Below are 14008 nucleotides of genomic sequence, written 5' to 3'. Positions count from 1 at the left end.
GTGGGCTTTATCCCAGGAATGCAAGGATTCTTTAATATCCGCAAATCAATCAATGTAATACACCACATTAACAAATTGAAAGATAAAAACCATATGATTATCTCAACAGATGCAGAGAAAGTCTTTGACAAAAATTCAACACCCATTTATGATTAGAACACTCCAGAAAGCAGGAATAGAAGGAACATACCTCAACATGATAAAAGCTATAAATGACAAACCCACAGCAAGCATCACCCTCAATGGTGAAAAATTGAAAGCATTTCCCCTGAAATCAGGAACAAGACAAGGGTGCCCACTCTCACCACTTCTATTCAACATAGTTTTGGAAGTGTTGACCACAGCAATCAGAGCAGAAAAAGAAGTAAAAGGAATCCAGATAGGAAAAGAAGAAGTGAAATTCTCACTGTTTGCAGATGACATGATCCTCTACATAGAAAACCCTAAAGACTCTACCAGAAAACTACTAGAGCTAATCAATGAATATAGTAAAGTTGCAGGATATAACATTAACACACAGAAATCCCTTGCATTCCTATACACTAACAATGAGAAAACAGAAAGAGAAATTAAGGAAACAATACCATTCACCATTGCAACAAAAAGAATAAAATACTTAGGAGTATATCTACCTAAAGAAACAAAAGACCTATACATAGAAAACTATAAAACACTGATGAAAGAAATCAAAGAGGACACAAACAGATGGAGAAACATACCGTGTTCATGGATTGGAAGAATCAATATTGTCAAAATGGCTATACCACCCAAAGCAATCTATAGATTCAATGCAATCCCTATCAAGCTACCAACGGTATTTTTCACAGAACTAGAACAAATAATTTCACAATTTGTATGGAAATACAAAAAACCTCGAATAGCCAAAGTAATCTTGAGAAAGAAGAATGGAACTGGAGGAATCAACCTGCCTGACTTCAGACTCTACTACAAAGCCACAGTCATCAAGACAGTATGGTACTGGCACAAAGACAGAAATATAGATCAATGGAACAGAATAGAAAGCCCAGACATAAATCCACGAACCTATGGACACCTTATCTTTGACAAAGGAGGCAAGAATATACAATGGAAAAAAGACAGCCTCTTTAACAAGTGGTGCTGGGAAAACTGGTCAACCACTTGTAAAAGAATGAAACTAGAACACTTTCTAACACCATACACAAAAATAAACTCAAAATGGATTAAAGATCTAAATGTAAGACCAGAAACTATAAAACTCCTAGAGGAGAACATAGGCAAAACACTCTCCGACATGAATCACAGCAGGATCCTCTATGACCCACCTCCCAGAATATTGGAATAAAAGCAAAAACAAACAAATGGGACCTAATGAAACTTAAAAGGTTTTGCACAACAAAGGAAACTATAAGCAAGGTGAAAAGACAGCCCTCAGATTGGGAGAAAATAATAGCAAATGAAGCAACAGACAAAGGATTAATCTCAAAAATATACAAGCAACTCCTGAAGCTCAATTCCAAAAAAATAAGTGACCCAATGAAAAAATGGGCCAAAGAACTAAACAGACATTTCTCCAAAGAAGACATACAGATGGCTAACAAACACATGAAAAGATGCTCCACATCACTCATTATCAGAGAAATGCAAATCAAAACCACAATGAGGTACCATTACACGCCAGTCAGGATGACTGCTATCCAAAAGTCTACAAGCAATAAATGCTGGAGAGGGTGTGGAGAAAAGGGAACCCTCTTACACTGTTGGTGGGAATGCAAACTAGTACAGCTGCTATGGAGAACAGTGTGGAGATTTCTTAAAAAACTGGAAATAGAACTGCCATATGACCCAGCAATCCCACTTCTGGGCATACACACCGAGGAAACCAGATCTGAAAGAGACACGTGCACCCCAATGTTCATCACTACACTGTTTATAATAGCCAGGACATGGAAGCAACCTAGATGCCCATCAGCAGACGAATGGATAAGGAAGCTGTGGTACATATACACCATGGAATATTACTCAGCCATTAAAAAGAATTCATTTGAATCAGTTCTAATGAGATGGATGAAACTGGAACCCATTATACAGAGTGAAGTAAGCCAGAAAGATAAAGATCATTACAGCATACTAACACATATATATGGAATTTAGAAAGTTGGTAATGATAACCCTATATGCAAAACAGAAAAAGAGACACAGATGTACAGAACAGACTTTTGAACTCTGTGGGAGAAGGCAAGGGTGGGATGTTTCGAAAGAACAGTATGTATACTATCTGTGGTGGAACAGATCACCAGCCCAGGTGGGATGCATGAGACAAGTGCTCGAGCCTGGTGCACTGGGAAGACCCAGAGGAATCGGGTGGAGAGGGAGGTGGGAGGGGGGATCGGGAAGGGGAATACATATAACTCCCTGACTGACTCAGGTCAATGTATGACAAAACCCACTATAATATTGTAAAGTAATTAGCCTCCAACTAATAAAAATAGATGGGAAAAAAAAAAAAAAGAAACAGCAAAAAGATATTTTCAATGACCTGATTCAATCAGTTAGGGAAAGTCTGGCTTAAGGCAAGTTACTCAGTGTCTTTCTCTTAACTTTTGAACTGTGGTGTTGGAGAGGACTCTTGAGAGTCCCTTGGACTGCAAGGAGATCAAATCAATCAAACCTAAAGGAAATCAACCCTGAACATTCATTGGAAGAACTGAAGCTGAAACTGAAGCTCCAATACTTTGGCCACCTGATGCCAAGAGCCAATTCATTAGAAAAGAACCTGATGCTGGCAAAGACTGAAGGCAGAAAGAGAAGGGGGTGACAGAGGACAAGATAGTTGGATGGCATCACCGATTTAAAGGATGTGAGTTTGAGCAAGCTCCAGGAGATGAAGGACAGGGAAGCCCGGCATGCTGCAGTCCATGGGGTCACAAAGAGTCAGACACCACTGAGAGACTGAACAACATCAACAAACAGTTGTTTTCAGAATTGAATGAAATAATACATTTAAAAAATTGAGTACAACGTTTGAAAAAATTTAGGCACACATTGTTACCATCCTTCCTTCTCACTGACCTAGACAATAGGTGCACTTGGTGAAAAGTACATAGAAAATGCCTACTCTATAGGAACTTACAGAAGAAGTTAAAACATATCAATGTTAGACAATGACTGAAGTGCTAAAATGAAACAGTTAAGACTCTTCAGGGATTTACATCATCATTTTTATATTTGGCCTCAAATCTAATAAAATTTATTCATTCTTTCTTTATGCAGTTTACTAGCACTTTTGAAGTGCCTGGTGCACTTACTACCTTCCAGGAATTTACAGTACAGCAGGGGAAATGGACGGGGCTTCCCAGGTGGCTCAGTGGGTAAAGAACCTGCCTGCCATGCAGAAGGCACCAGAGATATGGTTTCGCTTCCTGGTCAGGAAGATCCCCTGGAGGAGGGCACAGCAACCCCCTCCAGCATGCTTGCCTAGAGAATCCCACGGACAGAGGAGCCTGGAGGGCTGCAGTCAACAGCGCAAAGAGCCGGCCACGACCAAAGCACCTGAGCACAGCACAGGGGAAGTGGACACACAGCAATCACTGGGGTGTCATGTTCGGCATTTCGATACAAGTGTTAAAAGGAAAGTGTGGCTCAGTGGGGAAGGAAGACAAGAAGCGCTGTAGAGGTTCCAAAGTGAGAGACAGTGGTTTTCCTTCCTCAGAGCACATAAACCTACCTGAAGCTAGCTTAATGAGGGAGTAGTGTTTTTATTTAAATATAATTTGTTTTAAAATTTATTTCAACTGGAGGATAATGACTTTACAACATTGTGCGGTTTCTGCCACACAAGAACATGAATCAGCCGTAAGTGTACATGTGTCCCCTCCCTCTGGGCCCTCCCTCCCATCTCCCACCCCAGCAGTTGTCACAGAGCACCAGGCTGAGCTCCCTGTGTTAGAGAGCAACTTTCCTTTAGCTATCTATTTTACATATGGTAATGTATGTTTCAACACCAATCTCTCAATTCGTCCCCCCCTCCTTCTCCCACTGGTCCACAAGTCTATACTCTATGTCAGTATCTCTATTCCTGCCCTGGAAAAAGGTTCATCGGTAACCAGTTTTCTAGATTCCATATGTTATGCTTAGTCACCCAGTCCTGTCTGACTCTTTGTGACCCCATGGACTATAGCCTGCCCGGCTCCTCTGTCCATGGGGTTCTCCATACTGGAGTGGGTTGCCATGACCTCCTCCATGTTACCTTCTGAACCCAGGGATCAAACTCAGGTCTCCCACGTTGCAGGCCAATTCTAAACCAGGTGAGCTACCAGGGAAGCCCCTATATTCCACATATATGCGTTAATATATGATATTTGTTTTTCTCTTTCTGACTTACTTCACTCCGTATAACAGGTTCTAGGTTCACTCACCTCACTAGAACTACTCAAATTTGTTTCTCTTTATGTCTGAGTAATAGTCCATTGTATACATGTACCACATCTTCCTTATCCATTTGTCTGTCAATGGACGTCTAGGTGGCTTCCATTTCCTGGCTATTGCAAATAGTCCTACAATGAACACAGGGTACATGTGCCTTTTTCAATCATGATTTTCTCAGTGTATAGACCCAGTAGTAGCTCAGTCGGTAAAGAATCTGCCTGCAGTGCAGGAGACCCAGACTCGATCCCTGGGTTGGGAACATCCCCTGAGAGAAGGAAATGGCAACCTACTCCAGTATCCTTGCCTAGAAAATCTCATGGACAGAGGAGCCTCTTGGGCTGCAGCCCATGGGGTCAAAAAGAGTTGGGCACGAGTGAGCGACTACCACTTAATTACTTATACCCAGTAGTAAAATTGCTGGGTCATATGGTAGTTTTATTCCTAGTTTTTAAAGCAATCTCCATAAGGGGCTGTATCAACTTACATTCCCATCAATAGTGGAAGAGGGTTCCCTTTTCTCCACATTCTCTCTAGCATTTACTGTTTGCAGATTTTTTGGATGATGGCCACTCTGACTGGTGTGAGGTGATACTTCATTGTACTTTTGATTTGCATTTCTCTAATAATGAGTGATGTTGAATAATTTCTATGTTTTTAACAGGAAGATTCATTCACATGATTGAAAATACAAAACACACAAGTATATAATATATGTAATAAGACATCTTTTACCATCCTCCACCTTCATTCATTTCACCAACTTCTCAGCAAGCTCTAGCCAACTAGTACCCTTCTACAAAGGCAGCCAACGTCATCAGTTCCTTGTGCACTTTCCTGGTATATTTAATGTATCACAAGCAAATGTGAGTACATATCTCCCCCTTTCTAACAAACAGGTGTGCTATACCTTCTTAATTTCATTTGAAGTATGTCATTGAGATCATTGCTTATTAGTATATAAACAGCTTATTCATTCTTCACCCTATTTCAATAGCTATATATTATTTTATAGTATGAATATACCACAATTTACTGAACTGATAAGACATGAAAATTATTTCCAGTCTTGTTCTTAAAAACACTGCTATGATAAATTAATGTAATATATCATTCTACATGTGTACAATATACATCTAAGAAGGTCTTAAAAGCAGAATTTCTGGGCCAATTTTGCTATATTTAGCTAACACGATGTGACTGTTTTAAATATTCAACAATTAGAGTCTAGGGACTTCCCTAGCAGTCCAGTGGTTAGTCTGCCTTGCAAGGCAGAAGATTTGGGCTGGATCCGAGGTTAGGGAACTGAGATCCCCACAAGCTATGGGGCAACTATGCCCACGCACCACAACTAGAGAAGCCTGCATACCACAGTGAAAGATCCCAGGTGCCAAAACTAGGACTCAATGCAGCCAAATAAATAAACAGAATCTAGACATCCCCGGACTAATCTGTCCTATGCTCTGGTTTGACATCACCTCTCTATCTTAGTCTTCAGCTTCACTCTCTCACAGATCTTGCCCTAGCAGCACCATCACCATTAAACAAACATCTCCTGATGAGAATTCCCTGGCAGCCCAGTAGTTAGGACTCCATGCTTTTACTCCTGAGGGCTCAGGTTCGCTCCCTGGTCAGGGAACTAAGATTCCCCAAGCTGCACAGCATGGCCAAAAACAAATAAACCAAAAATCAATCAACAAACAAAACAAAAAAACAAACAAAAGCGATCTCTTGAGTGCCAGGTATTGTTCTAGGTAGGGGGTCAAGCAGCAAAGAAAACAGACAAATTATCCCTCCTTTCATAGGACTCTCTAGTAGGAGTTCACTCTGTGGGTCTCTAGGAAAGGGACAGATAAACACACAACATCAGTTAAGTACATTAGAAAGTTATCTGGGCGGAGGAGGGAAACTAGCTAAACAGAGAAAGGAAATATGAAGGCCTGAGAAGGAAGATAGGAAATCAGGGCAGGTTTATATCTGCAGGCAGAATGATCTAGGAAAATCAAGAGGAAAGTCCCGTGGCAGGCCTCCTCCTACTGGAGGAAGAGAGAGGAAGCTAGTGTGGCTAGGAAGGAGGAGAGAATGAAAGACGAGGCAGGCACGCGTGGCGCTGCGGGAGGAAAAGTGGGCGCTGGACAGAGTGGAACCGGCCGCACCGCGGCTGTGGGGCTGAACCGGGACAGGGGCACCGGCAGAGACACCGTCAGCGCAGGTAGGGAGTGAGGGGGCGCTCTTCAGGAACTGAAAGAGTAACAGGCTAGGAGAGTGGAGCTGGGCAGAGGACAGAAACCCACTGCAACAAAAGGTAACATGAGAACAGAAAAGATCCTGCCTCTTTCTCGAACAATATATTCCACATAATCCAGTGACCAGTGGACAGGAACTGGAAAGCCACGTCATAATGCATCTAAGTTATCAATTTTTCATCTGCATAGGTCATAATTTAAATTGTTGTAATTATAAACAACCTTTCATAAAAAGTATTTTAGCAATCAATTTTGCCTGTTAAGGTTTATATCCTGGTTAGAGACTTGGTTTTTAAAGATTATTCCACTGCAGTCACATTATTCATTGCCAAACAGTCATCTGTTTTGCCTTTTAGTACTAAATTTTTAATCCTCACACTCATTTCACTAAGAACTTTCTTGGGGGTGGCATTGGAGATTGCAGTGACTGTCATTATTTTGATGGAAGTGCAGTAGACACTAGGTTGGCTGTAATTGATTTCAATATCTCTTTACGAAGAAATTAATCAGCACAATTCCTTCAGTCTTCAAAGCAACTATAAAGAGAATACCATATTTTCTCCTAATTATTGCTTTATATTTTTATTTGGTTACAATTTTCTCACTACCTTTATCATCTGTGACCTGCCTTCTGGTGTCACTATGTCACCAAACTTGCCGTCCTTAAAGTTTTCTTTAGATCTTGCTAGAATTCACCACTGCCTTGGACATCTATGACCTCACTCTGATACTTGAGTGGCACTGAAAACTGATATTCTATGCAATACTCACTCATAGTCTAAAGAGAGGAAAAGGCACCCATTAAAAACACAGACCAGGAGTGGAAAAGGCATATGCTCAGGCTCTCTCTCCCTCCTTTTGATAAACATTCCAGTTTTCCTTTGAAGAACTATCCCTCTGCCATGCCATATGATCCTGGCACAAATCTCAGTCAGCATGAACTGCTCCCAACCCCTACTGGCCCCAAGTTAGGCCAATCTTACTTTTTCCCCTGGAATCTGAATCTTAGGCAGAATGACTCAAGACAGAGAACAGCTGAAATTCAGTCTCTCTGGTGTCAATGCCTGGAAGAGCTTTTCCTGAGTTCTTGGCCCCTAGGTCCCTGGAACTGTACTCAGTTCAGTTCAGTTCAGTCCCTGTCGTGTCCGACTCTTTGCAACCACATGGACTGCAGCACGCCAGGCTTCCCTGTCCATCACCAACTCCCAGAGCTTGTTCAAACTCATGCCCATCAAGTCGGTGATGCCATCCAACCATCTCATCCTCTGTCATTCTCTTCTCCTCCTGCCTTCAATTCCTCCCAGCAACAGGGTCTGTTCCAATGAGTCAGTTCTTCACATCAGGTGGCCAAAGTATTGGAGTTTCGGCTTCAGGAACTGTACTAATCCATTCCAAAATCTGATTAACCATTCTTCCTTTGATTCTGCTAGCTTTCCAATCCCTTTTAATAAATTCCCTTTTTGCTGCAATTAGTCACAACTAAATCCTGTTGTTTGTGTAACCATTATGTTGAACACATAGGCTTCCCCAAATTAAATCATGAAATAGCTTTGTGTTTCATGAGGCTAGATTTTCTCTGGCCCCTGCACACAGTACATAAGTTAAACATTCTGGGCTCAAGTTCTAATCCTATGTCCTACTAGTTACTTAACTTCTCTTTGTCTTAGTTTCCTTATGCAGAATAAAAACATCTACCTCACTGGGTCATTGTGAAACTTAAATGACTTCCCAAATGCCTGGCATGTATAATAGTAAGTCCTGAAAAATGTTAATTAAGCTGATGCAGTGATGGTCTGGTAATGGTCCTGTCACTGTCTTTATTTCTCACAACCCATCACCTTAGGCCCTGACTTCTTATTTCCGTAGCCGTCTTCATGCTCTCTCCTTTTCTGAATCCTTCAAGACATAACTGAATGAAGCACCACCACTTCCACAACGCCCGCACTGATCTACAAAGCCCACAGTGACTTGATACTTCACTTGCAGGAATCATAATCTAGAGCAGACACATGAGTCTTAATTCTGTATCACTCTAGTATTTTTTAATTGTACCTGTGTGTAAATGATGACTACCCAACAAGAAAAGTGTTCCTTGAAGGCAAGAATGACATTTCATATTATTTTATGTCCTCCATATTACTTACTCCAGAGTAAGGCTCATAGTAAGCCCTTAATAATAAAGTTTTAAATTGTCCTCTGAGAAGTTAAAAATATTTCCAATCATAATTACTTGAGTTTGTATAGCTTCAAGCCATTAGGCCAACGTTTTAGCATATATGCTGCCAAAGTGAGCACAGGCCATTGTTTTTATCGCGCGTAAGAGCGCACAAAAAGACAGGGACAGAACTTTCTGTTTTCTTCACACACCAGCCCAAACACACTGGGCATCCAATAAATGTCATTAACTGTCTACAACAAAGCTGAAAGTTTCAGGAGCTGAAAATCAATCCCAACAATGACAGGAAATTCTAAACACGTCTATTACTATTAACATTGAAAACTATAGAGCTGAAAGGTCCTGCTTTGTTTAAAACTTTAAAACTTGGGAGATGAGGGAAATAGATACTCAAACACTTTTTTCTCTTGAAATATACTTTTGTTCCCATAAAAACTGTTGATGAAGGAAAAAGTAGGAAAGGTAATTACTGTTTTTCATTGTCATGTTTCTGGAGTGATTATTATTAATTTTTTTTGGAACTCTGCATAATACAAAGTACCCCACCTTCTTTCTCTGATTTCTCTAACCATGTGCAAAAGTATACACAGAAATAAAAACTTTTCCCACTGATGCCCAAGAGTATATCATTTACATATAAAAAGATGGCACTGTTTCAGAGCTTTGTGGGCAGGATTTTCATCATGTGTAAGAGCCAGCTGGGAAAGAGAAGCTGAGTAAGCCGAGCCTCAACTCCACGTGAAATTGTCTGAGAAATGGAGATGTATAAATTGACTCACTTAGCTGACCCTGGAATAAGCTTATATTACATCTAAATAACACCTTTTCAAAATTCTGTACTTCTCGGCTAACGTTGTTTAACAAACACAATTATTTCAAAGTTTAGAAAAAATTCTTCTTTCTAAATGCTATCCAGTATAAATTTTTCAACCAGACTAACTCTTCATTGTTTCCTTTCTACAGGAACACTCTAGAAAGGAAAGGAAAGGAAAAGAGGGGAAAAAAACCACACATCTTACTTGGATTGTGCAAGACAGCCGGGTACAACCACATTCTGACTCTCCTCCTCAGCCTGGAGTGCAGTGAGCTCCACCATGTTAACCATCACATCACTGGTGTGGCCTGGAAGCTGGGGAAGCACCGCGAGGATCTTCTCCACCAAGTTGTCTCCATGATGTCCTACAGCCCCTATTTAAACAGACAAGAAAATATGAACTCACAAAATGGGAAGAAAAAGTAGCTGCTACAGAAATCAGTAACACAATGCTAACATTTTTCCCTTGGTAACACTAATCAGGTTCACAATTACCTGGACAATGTATGTCTTGTGTGTCGGACTTAATGGCCCCTGAGGGCAGGCGCTATGTCTGTCTGGTTACTGCTATATTCCCAGCGCTTGGCATAGTGCCTACACATGGAAGGCATCAGCAGGTATTTAGTGAATAAAAATAGTCAACATTTGGCAGGTCAGGTAAATGGTGACATAAGATGACACTATCCTGAAATTTTCGAGCCAAAAAGATTTTCTTAATTTTACTGATGAAGACTTTAAGACTTAGAAGGGCTTAGTGACCTGACCAAGAATAGCAGATCTCTCCTTTGAGAGAGGCTTATCTTCATAATGGCAGCTGTTTACCTAGTCCATTCTATACGTAAAGGCAACTTGGCAGCTGGTAGGTTTACTAATTATTTGTTAGATGGAAAAAAGAACAAATGAATGAATGGAAAAAGTTTGTACTGATAGAAGGATTTATAGAGCATTTTCTATTTACCAGGCACTGCTCTAGGTGCTTTACATATATTAACTCCTTTAATAACAAATGAATTAATAAGCTCAAATTAAAATCATGACCAATTACACAGCTTAATGCTTTTCCAAAAGGCCAAGTTATCTTTCCGAAAGTCATCAATGCTTGAAAGAGACCATTTCAACAACCAGCTGTTGTTGTTGTTCAGTTGCTGTCATGCCTAACTCTTCTGACCCCGTGGACTGCAGCACAACACACTTCCCTGTCCTCTACTATCTCCTGGAGTTTGCTCAAACTCATATCCATTGTGTCGGTGATGCCATCCAACCATCTTGTCCTCTGCTGCCTCCTTCTCCTTTTGCCTTCAACCCTTCCCAGCATCAGGGTCTTTTCCAATGAGTTGGCTCTTTGCATCAGGTGGCCAAAGCATTGGAGTTTCAGCTTCAGCATCAGCTCTTCCAATGAATATTAAGGGATGCTTTCTTTTAGGATTGACTGCTTTGATCTCCTTGCAGCCCACGGAACTCTCAAGAGTCTTCTCCAGCACCACAGTTTAAAAGCATCAATTCTTCAGCCATCAGCTTTCTTTATGGTCCAAATCTCACTTCTGTACATGACTATTGGAAAAACCATAGCTTTTACTATGTGGACCTGTGTCAGCAAAATGATGTCGCTGCTTTTGGAAATGCTGAGTTTGTCATAGCTTTTCTCTCAAGGAGCAAGCATCTTTTAATTTCATCATGGCTGCAGTCAACATCTGCAGTGATTTTGGATCCTTAGAACATAAAATTTGCCATTGCTTCCAATCTTTCCCAATCTTCTGATCTATTTGCCATGAAATGATGAGACCAGATGCCATGATCTTATTTTTTTGAATGTTGAGTTTTAAGCAAGCTTTTTCACTCTCTTCTTTCACCCTCATCAAGAAGCTCTTCGGTTTCTCTTCACTTTCTGCCATTAGAGTGGCAACAATGGATGTGACTGGCCAAATCAACTTGTTTGATCTCACTCACTTCAAATCATTTAACATTTGACTTCCTAATGTCTTTCTATCTGTATCTCTCTATTGTATTTGCCATGTCATATTAATTGGGCAGAAAAACTAGGTAGAAAAATCTAAACCAGAAATTCAAGGAATCACAATTATCACCCTCATCATCTTCATCAGAATAGCTAATATCAAACAGGAGATGGAAGTGGTCAAACAGGAGATGGCAAGAGTGAACTTTGACATTCTAGGGATCAGCAAACTAAAATGGACTGCAATGGGTGAATTTAACTCAGATGACCGTTATGTCTACTACTACTCCCTTAGAAGAAATGGAGTAGCCATCATAGTCAACAAAAGAGTCCAAAATACAGTACTTGGATGCAATCTCAAAAATGACAGAAAGATCTCTGTTCGTTTCCAAGGAAAACCATCCAATATCACAGTAATCCAAGTCTATGCCCAAACCAGTAATGCTGAAGAAGCTGAAGTTGAATGATTCTATGAAGACCTACAAGAACTTCTAGAACTAACACCCCCAAAAAATGTCCTTTTCATTATAGGGACTGAAATGCAAAAGTAGGAAGTCAAGAAACACCTGGAGTAACAGGCCAGTTTGGCCTCAGAGTACAGAATGAAGCAGGGCAAAGGTTAACAGAGTTCTGCCAAGAGAACGCACTGGTCATAGCAAACACCCTCTTCCAACAACACAAGAGAAGACTCTACACATGGACATCACCAGATGGCCAACACCGAAATCAGATTGATTGTATTCTTTGCCACCAAAGATGGAGAAGCTCTATACAGTCAGCAAAAACAAGACTGGGAGCTGACTGTGGCTCAGATCATGAACCCCTTATTGCCAAATTCAGACTTAAATTGAAGAAAGTGGGAAAAACCACTAGACCATTCAGGTATTACCTAAATCAAATCCCCATTATAGAGTAGAAGTGAGAAATAGATTTAAGGGACTAGATCTGATAAGACAGAGTGCCTGATGAACAATGGACGGAGGTTCATGACACTGTACAGGAGACAGGAATCAAGTCCATCCCCAAGAAAAAGAAATGCAAAAAAGCAAAATGGATGTCTGAGGAGGCCTTACAAATAGCTGTGAAAAGAAGAGAAGTGAAAAGCAAAGGAGAAAAGGAAAGATATTCCCACTGGAATGCAGAGCTCCAAAGAATAGCCAGGAGAGATAAGAAAGCCGTCCTCAGCGATCAGTGCAAAGAAACTGAGGAAAACAACAGAAGGGGAAAGACTAAAGATCTCTTCAAGAAAATTAGAGATACCAAGGGAACATTTCATGCAAAGATGGGTTTGATAAAGGACAGAAATGGTATGAACCTAACAGAAGCAGAAGATATTAAGAAGAGGTGGCAAGAATACACAGAAGAACGGTACAAAAAAAATCTTCATGACCCAGATAATCGCAATGGTGTGATCACTCACACTCACCTAGAGCCAGACATCCTGGAATGTGAAGTCAGGTGGGCCTTAGGAAGCATCACTACGAACAAAGCTAGTGGAGGTGATGGAATTCCAGTTGAGCTATTTCAAATCCTAAAAGATGATGCTGTGAAAGTGCTGCACTCAGTATGCTAGCAAATTTGGAAAACTCAGCAGTGGCCACAGGACTGGAAAAGGTCAGTTTTCATTACAATCCCAAAGAAAGGCAATGCCAAAAAATGCTCAAACTACCACACAATTGCACTCATCTCACATGCTAGTAAAATATTGCTCAAAATTCTCCAAGCCAGGCTTCAGCAATAGGTGAACCTAGAACTTCCAGATGTTCAAGCTGGTTTTAGAAAGGCAGAGGAACCAGAGATCAAATTGCCAACATCCACTGGATCATCGAAAAAGCAAGAGAGTTCCAGAAAAACATCTATTTCTGCTTTATTGACTATGCCAAAGCCTTTGACTGTGTGGATCACAACAAATGCTGGAAAATTCTTCAAGAGATGGGAATACCAGACCACCTGACCCACCTCTTGAGAAACCTGTATGCAGGTCTGGAAGCAACAGTTAGAACTGGACATGGAACAACAGACTGGTTCCAAATAGGAAGAGGAGTACATCAAGGCTGTATATTGTCACCCTGCTTATTTAACTTATATGCAGAGTACATCATGAGAAATGCTGGGCTGGAGGAAGCACAAGCTGGAATCAAGATTGCCGGGAAATATCAATAACCTCAGACAGGTAGGTGACACCACCCTTATGGCAGAAAGTGAAGAAGAACTAAAGAGTCTCTTGATGAAAGTGAAAGAGGAAAGTGAAAAAGTTGGCTTAAAGCTCAACATTCAGAAAACTAAGATCATGGCATCCGGTCCCATCACTTCATGGCAAATAGATGGGGAAACAGTGGAAACAGTGGCAGACTTTATTTTTCTGGGCTTCAAAATCACTGCAGGTGATGACTGCAGCCATGAAATTAAAAGAT

At 40.8% G+C, this 14008-nt stretch overlaps 1 protein-coding gene across 2 annotated transcripts in view; it reads right to left on the bottom strand.

Annotated features, from left to right (window-relative positions):
* The window catches only part of SCFD2 (sec1 family domain containing 2), a 390385-nt gene that overhangs the window by 363263 nt on the left and 13114 nt on the right, over positions 1–14008 (bottom strand). For both annotated transcript variants that reach the window (XM_065914499.1, XM_065914500.1), the window contains exon 2: positions 9846–10014. In XM_065914499.1, the coding sequence (XP_065770571.1) occupies positions 9846–10014 (169 nt within the window). The remainder of the gene's footprint in view (positions 1–9845; positions 10015–14008) is intronic.

This window comes from Muntiacus reevesi, chromosome 22 (assembly GCF_963930625.1).
Source record: "Muntiacus reevesi chromosome 22, mMunRee1.1, whole genome shotgun sequence".
Lineage (NCBI taxonomy): Eukaryota > Metazoa > Chordata > Mammalia > Artiodactyla > Cervidae > Muntiacus > Muntiacus reevesi.
Note: the sequence above shows the minus strand (reverse complement) of the source record. Positions and strands in the feature narration are given on the sequence as shown.